The sequence below is a fragment of the Harmonia axyridis genome, chromosome 7 (genome assembly GCF_914767665.1).
Source record: "Harmonia axyridis chromosome 7, icHarAxyr1.1, whole genome shotgun sequence".
NCBI classification, from domain to species: Eukaryota; Metazoa; Arthropoda; class Insecta; order Coleoptera; family Coccinellidae; genus Harmonia; species Harmonia axyridis.
This window is the reverse complement of record NC_059507.1, coordinates 1,763,837-1,775,965: the sequence shown is the minus strand read 5'-3', so window position 1 is coordinate 1,775,965 and position 12,129 is coordinate 1,763,837. Positions and strand designations below refer to the sequence as shown.

At 38.2% G+C, this 12,129-nt stretch overlaps 1 protein-coding gene across 7 annotated transcripts in view; it reads left to right on the top strand.

Moving 5' to 3' along the window:
- The window catches only part of LOC123684395 (LIM domain only protein 3-like), a 197,809-nt gene that overhangs the window by 173,484 nt on the left and 12,196 nt on the right, over window positions 1-12,129 (top strand). For all 7 annotated transcript variants that reach the window (XM_045623635.1, XM_045623636.1, XM_045623637.1 and 4 more), the window contains one exon: window positions 5,992-6,280. In XM_045623635.1, the coding sequence (XP_045479591.1) occupies window positions 5,992-6,280 (289 nt within the window). The remainder of the gene's footprint in view (window positions 1-5,991; window positions 6,281-12,129) is intronic.

Here is a 12,129-nt window from a genome sequence, read left to right as displayed (position 1 = left end):
ATGTCAAGGAGCTTTGGTTCCAAAAAGACGGCGCAACATGTCACACAGCTCGTGCCACAATCGATTTATTGAAAGACACGTTTGGTGACCGCCTAATTTCAAGTTTTGGACCTGTGAATTGGCCTCCAAGATCTTGTGATTTAACACCGCTAGACTACTTTCTGTGGGGCTATGTAAAGTCATTGGTCTATGTGGATAAGCCACAAACCCTTTTACATTTGGAAGACAACATTCGCCATGTTATTGCCGATATACGGCCACAAATGTTGGAAAAAGTCATCGTCTATATTGGACTACATCCAAGCCAGGCGTGGCGGTCAAATGCCAGAAATCATATTTTAAATGTAATGCCACAAGATTATCTTGCGGATAAATAAAATTCATGTCAATCGAATAATCCATCGTTGTTTTATTGCAATTTAAAGTTCTATAGCTCTAAAAAAATACCCTCTACTTGATAAATAAATTTTTGACTTGAGATTGAAAAACTACTACTTGACTCGAGCTTTTTTTTGTAATTTTTCCCAAAAACCATTAGACTAAAATTAATCATAAACGAACCCTCTAAACTGAACTCATAATATCATAAGCTCGATCATAAATCTGGTAATCCAAACTACATTATCTCAGCCTCTAATCACGGTAGAAACAAAAGCAGCGATTCGCGTGATAGCCGGGTTTAAAAACAAAAGCAGGGAGGGAGAGACGAGCTCTTTCGGCATTATGTAGCAAACTGCGACTTTTCCTAAGAATACCCCTTTCATTTCTGCGAAACGGCTGGCAAGAAGATTTGTCTAGTTAAATTAGACGTCGCTTTAATTGAAATAGTTGGAGCGTAGACGACGCCGCCGCCGGTCGGTTCTGCCGTGAGAAGAAAACTGTTGAAGTGATATTATTACGAGCTATGAAAACAAACACGCCCGAACAAAATGGCTTTATGCTACTCAAAATGAAGCACTATCTACTTAATTTCCGCTCTACGGAATTATTTTCTCGAATTACCATATTAAGTTGGAGGCGCTACTGCGTCGCGTGCGCTGCCAGGGGCAGCGGTAAGGGGTTGGACAATGGGATTCATTTTTCAATTATCGAACTATTTTAGCCGTTACATTTTGGTAGGTGATCATTATTAAAACAAGTTTTATGGTTTTTATGTTTTTAATACCAATAAATTTGGATGAAATAATAAAACAAAGTAGTTTCCACTATTATTTATCCTAATTTATTGGTAACAAAAACATAAAAAAGCATAAAACTCTATTAGCCTTCTAGGAACTACGACCACATGGACATTTCGTTCTTAACCCTATACATAACGGGTTTTTTTTTTCGAGGTATATAACTTTAAGTTGGCATTACTGTTCAAGATGGCGACCGATTCAAAAGTTGTCAAGTTCGAAAATAATGGTTCTGTGCGGAATACGTAACGCGCACTACGTCTATTTTGTTTTGTTTAGCGATGAAACGCACTTCTGAATGGCTACGTCAACAAACAGAACTGCCGCATTAGGAGTGAGTCTAATCCTCAAGTGTAAGTCGAAAAACCATTACATCCAGAAAAACTGACTGTTTGGTTCGCTTTATGGGCTAGTGGAATCATTGGTCCGTGCTTCTTCAAAAACGATGATGGCCAGAACGTTACAGTCAATGGTGATCGGTATAGAGCCTTGATTACTAACTTTTTCATTCCTGAATTGAACAACCATGATGTCCAGGAGCTGTGGTTCCAACGAGACGGCGCAACATGTCACACAGCTCGTGCCACAATCGATTCATTGGAAGACACGTTTGGTGACCGCCTAATTTCACGTTTTGGACCTGTGAATTGGCCTCCGAGATCTTGTGATTTAACACCGCTAGACTACTTTCTGTGGGGCTATGTAAAGTCATTGGTCTATGTGGATAAGCCACAAACCCTTGACCATTTGGAAGACAACATTCGCCGTGTTATTGCCGATATACGACCACAAATGTTGGAAAAAGTCATCGAAAATTGGACGTCTAGATTGGACTACATCCGAGCCAGCCGTAGCGGTCATATGCCAGAAATCATATTTAAAATGTAATGCCTCAAGATTATCTTGCCGATAAATAAAATTCATGTCAATCGAATGATCCATCGTTGTTTTATTGCAATTTAAAGTTCTATAGCTCTAAAAAAAACACCCTTTACATATACCTATAACAAATGCGGAAATAAAATTACTTTGCTTCTCATGAAAAATAACAAAAACTTTCATCTTTGACCAAAAAAAAATGCATAAACGCTTCTTGCAGTTTGATTTCACGACCAGACTCGCGAAATCGAGTTGTTCCACGAAAATATCCGGATACACGAATAAATCAACGTATAATAATCCTCTTGCCGCTCTTGCCCAATTGACGTTCCACCGCTGATCGCAATGAGCCGGGCAATTAGGCAGAAAGCGGCGCAAATTTAATGTGCGTGGTTCGCGCGGTGATTAAATTCAGCCACGCTCCGTTCGAATTAAAAGCGCCACAAAGTGGGACCGTTTCCCTTGATTTGATATTGTCACCATCTTCTGTGTGTTGCGCTCTTCCCTCAGAATAGAATAATTATGTATGGAAACGTGTAAGCTCGGCAAACTGCGTGAGGAATTTTTGGATAAATTGGATTTGGGCCCCCTTTGAGGGGGGAATGGGTTGAACTTGGTCCTTCACCTCTTTTGGTGACGATGGTTTTGCTGTTGCAGTTCGCAAAACTAAAGCAATTTTCGAGAAGTGCCTTTTCGGTTTGTAATATTGAAACTGGTGGAAAAATTCGAGCTGTTGGGACAGGTTAGTGATGTGAAGAATCGAAACCGTGTGCGTTGACGAAAACCCAAGTTTGTCGATTCCTCGTCGATCTTGGGAATTAGACATTCCATGGCATTCCATGACATTACATCGTATTTAGCATTGATACAAATTTCAGCTACTCTAGCCGGTCGATTACCAGCACAGCTTGGCTTGATTTATAAGCTACTTGGCTTGAGCTTGACTTGGTTTCAAGTAAAGCTCAAGCTGCTTGATTTTCAGCAGTTTTATTGTGTAGTGTCACATCAATGAAAAAATGATTAAATGAAAAGGAACCTTACAAAAAACACTTTTATTTATTGAACTTATTGCATAAAAGAACTGAAATATCAACTTCTTTGAAATTAGAAACATAAATTAAATCACTATAAATCATAACAAAATAAATGATAAAAATTCTCAATATTAAGAAACACCCAGGCTTTATCTGATTTCATAATTTTCCATTAAGGATCTAAGACACATAAGGCATCTTACAGATTTGTCGCCTAACCTATTGCGGGTTTTTGTAACTGTAAGTGCAGCTCTGGAAAATTGTCTTTCAACAGGAACTGTAGATGCTGTCATTGATACAAAATCCTTGGCCATTTTGGCCAAGTTGAGAAAGATATTTCTGGAACTACCAAAATCTGCCAATAGATTTCATAGAAATGTGACAAAACTACTAAAAAGTCACACTGGCGAATGCTTCAGTGTCTCGGCACTCGAGGAATCCCCTTATTTAGTCTAATCGCGCACGAGATTGCAGGAATATATGCCGTGCGAAGCGTGCGTATCAAGCTCAAGTAAAGTCAAGTAGCTTGATATCAAGTCAAGCAATAAATATCTAAAATCAATTCAAGCTCAAGTATGTAATTTTTCACGAGCTTAATTTTCAAGTCGAGTAGTTGGTTGAAATGACAAGCTACTTGGCTTGATGATTCCCTATCTATAGATTCGAACTAGGTATACTCAGGAAAATCCAAATTATTATAAAGATCCAGTTATTGAGCTTTGATGAATAAATTATTCAAGTTTTGGTACATACTTGACCAATATGTTGCGAATATTAATAAAGATTCGATAAACTGGTATATTCACCACAAAAAAGCAGAACTACAGGACACACCTTATCTCTCAAAAGCATGGCGTTTAAGAGCACATGTTTATAAAAGTTTTTTTTTGCTTAAAATTATCCAAGGAACATCTCATTTTCCTTGTTACTTCCAATTTAGGAACACCCTGTATATACGGTTATGAAGTTCCAATGAGGAAACTAGCGCTAGAAAGTCCATTTTTGGGTATTCTTCTTGTTTGTGTTGGGGGCCCCCCTTTCAGATTAGCCAGTGTTAACGAACTGTGCCATAATTCGTTAAAATACAAACCCAATTCACATTTAGAAACGGAGAGAAGTTATCAAAATCCTGCCGATCCTTCGAGTTCTCCCATCCTCTACTTTTGATCGAGGATCTGTCAAGCCAGCTTGGAGGGCCCCCATGGCCTCGGGGAATAATGCATATGGCCGGTACAACGGCCTACACTCGCAGTCAGACCATCCATCTCGATTTCTTTCATGCTAACCAGACGGGAAAGTCGCAATGTTTGATTTAACGCACTGGAATATGTATTATTGTTTATGGCTCCATTGATACCTCGGCTTTGAAGCCGCCTGCAAAGAGACTTTTACCTCTCTCTTGTTAGGCACGGTACTCCCAGAAGAGAGTGGCGTCGGTGATGGCTGCGTGCGATCCGTGCATTAGGAAAATGAGAACGTTGAAGTTATGACATCTCATAAAGGTTTCTACGTCGTCGGATTGAACGACACTATTTTCCTAGATTTGGAGCACTCGTATGTTCGTTTCGCGCTTATCGATTTTGATGTACTGCCGAAAATTACAATTGAAGGATGTTTTTTTTAGAGCTATAGAACTTTAAATTGCAATAAAACAACGATGGATTATTCGATTGACATGAATTTCATTTATCCGCAAGATAATCTTGTGGCATTACATTTTAAATATGATTTCTGGCATATGACCGCCACGGCTGGCTCGGATGTAGTCCAATCAGGACGTCCAATTTTTGATGACTTTTTCCAACATTTGTGACCGTATATCGACAATAACACGGCGAATGTTGTCTTCCAAATGGTCAAGGGTTTGTGGCTTATCCGCATAGACCAATGACTTTACATAGCCCCACAGAAAGTAGTCTAGATCTTGGAGGCCAATTCACAGGTCCAAAACGTGAAATTAGGCGGTCACCAAACATGTCTTTCAATAAATCGATTATGACACGAGCTGTGTGACATGTTGCGCCGTCTTGTTGGAACCACAGCTCCTGGACATCATGGTTGTTCAATTCAGGAATGAAAAAGTTAGTAATCGTGGCTCTATACCGATCATCATTGACTGTAACGTTCTGGCCATCATCGTTTTTGAAGAAGTAGGGACCAATGATTCCACCAGTCCATAAAGCGCACCAAACAGTCAGAGTTTCTGGATGTGACGCTGTTTCGACATACACTTGAGGATTAGCTTCACTCCAAATGCGGCAGTTTTGTTTGTTGACGTAGCCATTCAACCAGAAATGTGCTTCATCGCTAAACAAAATTCGCTTATAAAAATCTGGAAAAACAGCACATTATTTTCGAAATAAAATTGCACTATTTGCAAGCGTTGTTCAGGAGTGTGTCTATTCATGAGGAATTGCCAAACCAAACTGAGAATAAATCACTTGCCAGCTGTTAAATCGGTTGCCATTTTGAACAGTAATGCCAACATAAAGTTATATACCTCGAAAAAAAAACACCCTTTACATAGCTGTACAACTTTTCTTTCGCCGTTTTTTTTCGAAATTCGAGGGCTTTATTGAAAAAACTGGTTACACAATTATGATTCGAAGTATTGTCCATCGCTGGCCACTATTTCCTTCCATCTTTCGAGCAGCGTACGAATCCTGCGTTGAAAAAACTGGTCATCTTTTGAAGCGATCCACAAATCGATCCAACTTTTTACTTCTTAATAAGACCGGAAGGGCTGGTCAGCCAGACCGTGTGTCATTGATCGAAACAAATGATAGTCCGAGGGAGCATCACTTTGGATTGATGATTTCATATTTTTTTTCTTCACATGTCGAAATATTTCGCGTTAAAAGGGAAAATAATAATTAAAGTGTTTTTATTTTTTATTCCAGATTCCGGTGGCGATCAACCAACCAACGGAAGAGCTTCGATGGCGCTGTCGGGTCCAACGCCAGTGCCTGTATCCACAACACCTAACAACACGTCATCTACAGGGAGTTCCACCAAGGAATGTGCAGGGTGTGGAAAAAGAATAGCCGATAGGTTCCTGCTCAAAGCCCTGGATCTTTTCTGGCACGAGGATTGTCTCAAGTGTGGTTGCTGCGATTGTAGGCTAGGAGAAGTTGGATCAACTTTGTATACGAAAGCGAACCTGATACTTTGTAAACGAGATTACTTAAGGTTGGTACCAATAAGTCTAATCGACAAGCCTGATTAGTGCTACTGATCATCGACAATTTCATGATCATTCTTTTTTGAACAGTTCGTTCTATACATTTTTTTGTAAAAATTCTACATTATTCGTCAACGTTCAAGAGTGATACATTTACTCCAATGCTCCTCTACTTTCAATAAGTTTACTGTAGAAAGATTCGTTTGCTTTCGATATGCTTCAACCTCGGTAATCACTATTTACTCTCCTGGATCCGTCACTGTGGAACAACCTGTAGAAAGGAAACTTTTGCTTTGTCTTAATCGGTAAATTCGAAAATTACAGTCATGTTGGAGCGTTCTATTCGGACAATAAACACCCAAAAAAATCTTATATTCGACTAAAAATCTCTTACATATTCACCTAAACAAAATGTAATAGTCACCTTAAGACTCTTATATTCACCTTAAATTCGCATATCCACCTAAAGATTCTTATATTCGCCGAAAGAATCTTATATTCACTTGAAAAATCTAATATTTACCTGAAGAATCTCATTTTCACCTGAAGAATCTAATATCCACCTGAAAAAATCTTGTATTCACTTGAAGAATTTTATATTCCTCACCTAAAAACCTTATATTCACCTATTGAATTTCATATTCACCTAAAGAATATTGTTTTCTCTTGAAGAATTTTTCTTCACCTAAAAATCTTATGATATTTTCACCTAAAGAATCTCATATTCACCTAAAGAATCTTATATTCACCTAAAAGAATCTCATATTCACCAGAAGAATGTTATATTCACCTAAAGACTCTTATATTCACCTAAAAATCTTATATCCACCCAAAGAATCTTATATTCACATGAAGAATCCCATATTCTATTAAAGAATTCTATATTCTTCACCTAAATATCTTATATTGACCTTAAGAATCCCATATTCACCAAACCAATCTCACATTCAGTTGAGGAATCTTAAATTCTCTTAAGGAATTCTATATTATTCACCTACAAATCGTATATTCACTTAAAAATCTCATATTCACTAAAAGAATCTTATATTCACCGAAAGAATCTTATATTCAGTTAAAGAATCTTATATTCTCTTAAGGAATTCTATATTATTCACCTAAAAACCTTATATTCGCTTAAAAAATCTCATATTCACCAAAAGAATCTTATATTCACCCAAAAATCTAATATTCCCAAAAAAAAATCTCGAATTTCGCAACAACCCGTACAGCTTATCGAACGCCGCTTGAGCGTCCGAATTTTCCGGCGTTGACGTCCCGACGTCCGCCTTTTCGCTCCTCACCTGGCCCGTCCATCGGACCGAAAACAAAACGTGCCGAACGGAAGATTCCAATTAAGATAATAACGTAATTGACTAATGAAATAAAAAAGCTCGTCTCGCGTCGGATCGCGTTCCGGATCGCGGACTGTTAATTAAAGGGGGGAGGGGGGACGCAGAGGGGGGTGTCGAAAAGTGAGCGGGGCCCGGCGATAAAATGCGAAAAATGTAATATACGAAATTAATAAACAAACGATTTCGAGCGCGAGACGTGATCGCCCGAACCGGAATCTTATTCGAAGTCAATTTGCCGTAATGTAATTTTTATGGCATGGCGTAGCCGTAAATTTTACGCCAATCTACGCGATGAAATTGGTGTACCGCAGTGGCGTATTCTGGAAGGACATCGGGGAGGACGTAGGTGGGCTTGGTTTATCCTCTCGATTTTTATCGAGCGCTCGACTGAATCGACGTAGGTACTACGAATGATTCATCGTTTTGGCGACAAAGATTAATGGTGGATTTATGCACTATACCTAAGAACTATGAATTAAGAACTAAACCTAATGGTGGATTTATGCATCAGTCCTAAGAACTAAGACTAAACCTAAGAACTTAGACCTAAGAATTGAACGCTAACAAATCAATGAGGGCGTTTATGCACGTTTCCTAAGAACTAACACTAGCAGGACAACTGTTAACTAAGAACTAATGGTGGATTTATGCACCGTACCTAAGAACTATGAACTAAGAACTAAACCTAATGGTGGATTTATGCAACAGTCCTAAGAACTAAGACTAAACCTAACAACTAAGACCTAAGAATTGAACGCTAACAAATCAATGCACGTTTATGCACGTTCCTAAGAACTAACACTAGCAGGCCAACTGTTAACTGAGAACTAATGGTGGATTTAAGCACCGTACCTAAGAATTAAGGACTAAGAACTATGAACTAAGAACTAAACCTAAGAATTAACTAAGAAGAATTAAGGACTAAGAACTATGAACTAAGAACTAACAAGATAGTGCATAAACGCCACTGAATTCTTAGGTTTAGTTCTTAGTTCATAGTTCTTAGGTACGGTGCATAAATCCACCATAATGCACCGTACCTAAGAACTAAGGACTAAGAACTAACAAGATAGTGCATAAACACCACTGAATTCTTAGGTTTAGTTCTTAGTTCATAGTTCTTAGGTACGGTGCATAAATCCACCATTATGCACCGTACCTAAGAACTAAGGACTAAGAACTATGAACTAAGAACTAAACCTAAGAATTCAGTGGCGTTTAGGCACTATCTTGTTAGTTCTTAGTTCATAGTTCTTAGTCCTTAGTTCTTCTTAGTTAATTCTTAGGTTTAGTTCTTAGTTCATAGTTCTTAGTCCTTAGTTCTTAGGTACGGTACTTAAATCCACCATTATGCACCGTACCTAAGAAATATGAACTAAGAACTAAACCTAAGAATTCAGTGGCGTTTATGCACTATCTTGTTAGTTCTTAGTCCTTAGTTCTTAGGTACGGTGCATTATGGTGGATTTATGCACCGTACCTAAGAACTATGAACTAAGAACTAAACCTAAGAATTCAGTGGCGTTTATGCACTATCTTGTTAGTTCTTAGTCCTTAGTTCTTAGGTACGGTGCATTATGGTGGATTTATGCACCGTACCTAAGAACTATGAACTAAGAACTAAACCTAAGAATTCAGTGGCGTTTATGCACTATCTTGTTAGTTCTTAGTCCTTAGTTCTTAGGTACGGTTCATTATGGTGGATTTATGCACCGTACCTAAGAACTATGAACTAAGAACTAACAAGATAGTGCATAAACGCCACTGAATTCTTAGGTTTAGTTCTTAGTTCATAGTTCTTAGGTACGGTGCATAAATCCACCATAATGCACCGTACCTAAGAACTAAGGACTAAGAACTAACAAGATAGTGCATAAACGCCACTGAATTCTTAGGTTTAGTTCTTAGTTCATAGTTCTTAGGTACGGTGCATAAATCCACCATAATGCACCGTACCTAAGAACTAAGGACTAAGAACTAACAAGATAGTGCATAAACACCACTGAATTCTTAGGTTTAGTTCTTAGTTCATAGTTCTTAGGTACGGTGCATAAATCCACCATAATGCACCGTACCTAAGAACTAAGGACTAAGAACTAACAAGATAGTGCATAAACGCCACTGAATTCTTAGGTTTAGTTCTTAGTTCATAGTTCTTAGGTACGGTGCATAAATCCACCATAATGCACCGTACCTAAGAACTAAGGACTAAGAACTAACAAGATAGTGCATAAACGCCACTGAATTCTTAGGTTTAGTTCTTAGTTCATAGTTCTTAGGTACGGTGCATAAATCCACCATAATGCACCGTACCTAAGAACTAAGGACTAAGAACTAACAAGATAGTGCATAAACGCCACTGAATTCTTAGGTTTAGTTCTTAGTTCATAGTTCTTAGGTACGGTGCATAAATCCACCATTATGCACCGTACCTAAGAACTAAGGACTAAGAACTAACAAGATAGTGCATAAACGCCACTGAATTCTTAGGTTTAGTTCTTAGTTCATAGTTCTTAGGTACGGTGCATAAATCCACCATAATGCACCGTACCTAAGAACTAAGGACTAAGAACTAACAAGATAGTGCATAAACGCCACTGAATTCTTAGGTTTAGTTCTTAGTTCATAGTTCTTAGGTACGGTGCATAAATCCACCATAATGCACCGTACCTAAGAACTAAGGACTAAGAACTAACAAGATAGTGCATAAACACCACTGAATTCTTAGGTTTAGTTCTTAGTTCATAGTTCTTAGGTACGGTGCATAAATCCACCATAATGCACCGTACCTAAGAACTAAGGACTAAGAACTAACAAGATAGTGCATAAACGCCACTGAATTCTTAGGTTTAGTTCTTAGTTCATAGTTCTTAGGTACGGTGCATAAATCCACCATAATGCACCGTACCTAAGAACTAAGGACTAAGAACTAACAAGATAGTGCATAAACGCCACTGAATTCTTAGGTTTAGTTCTTAGTTCATAGTTCTTAGGTACGGTGCATAAATCCACCATAATGCACCGTACCTAAGAACTAAGGACTAAGAACTAACAAGATAGTGCATAAACGCCACTGAATTCTTAGGTTTAGTTCTTAGTTCATAGTTCTTAGGTACGGTGCATAAATCCACCATAATGCACCGTACCTAAGAACTAAGGACTAAGAACTAACAAGATAGTGCATAAACACCACTGAATTCTTAGGTTTAGTTCTTAGTTCATAGTTCTTAGGTACGGTGCATAAATCCACCATAATGCACCGTACCTAAGAACTAAGGACTAAGAACTAACAAGATAGTGCATAAACGCAACTGAATTCTTAGGTTTAGTTCTTAGTTCATAGTTCTTAGGTACGGTGCATAAATCCACCATAATGCACCGTACCTAAGAACTAAGGACTAAGAACTAACAAGATAGTGCATAAACGCCACTGAATTCTTAGGTTTAGTTCTTAGTTCATAGTTCTTAGGTACGGTGCATAAATCCACCATAATGCACCGTACCTAAGAACTAAGGACTAAGAACTAACAAGATAGTGCATAAACGCCACTGAATTCTTAGGTTTAGTTCTTAGTTCATAGTTCTTAGGTACGGTGCATAAATCCACCATTATGCACCGTACCTAAGAACTAAGGACTAAGAACTAACAAGATAGTGCATAAACGCCACTGAATTCTTAGGTTTAGTTCTTAGTTCATAGTTCTTAGGTACGGTGCATAAATCCACCATAATGCACCGTACCTAAGAACTAAGGACTAAGAACTAACAAGATAGTGCATAAACGCCACTGAATTCTTAGGTTTAGTTCTTAGTTCATAGTTCTTAGGTACGGTGCATAAATCCACCATAATGCACCGTACCTAAGAACTAAGGACTAAGAACTAACAAGATAGTGCATAAACGCCACTGAATTCTTAGGTTTAGTTCTTAGTTCATAGTTCTTAGGTACGGTGCATAAATCCACCATTATGCACCGTACCTAAGAACTAAGGACTAAGAACTAACAAGATAGTGCATAAACGCCACTGAATTCTTAGGTTTAGTTCTTAGTTCATAGTTCTTAGGTACGGTGCATAAATCCACCATTATGCACCGTACCTAAGAACTAAGGACTAAGAACTAACAAGATAGTGCATAAACGCCACTGAATTCTTAGGTTTAGTTCTTAGTTCATAGTTCTTAGGTACGGTGCATAAATCCACCATAATGCACCGTACCTAAGAACTAAGGACTAAGAACTAACAAGATAGTGCATAAACGCCACTGAATTCTTAGGTTTAGTTCTTAGTTCATAGTTCTTAGGTACGGTGCATAAATCCACCATAATGCACCGTACCTAAGAACTAAGGACTAAGAACTAACAAGATAGTGCATAAACACCACTGAATTCTTAGGTTTAGTTCTTAGTTCATAGTTCTTAGGTACGGTGCATAAATCCACCATAATGCACCGTACCTAAGAACTAAGGACTAAGAACTAACAAGATAGTGCATAAACGCCACTGA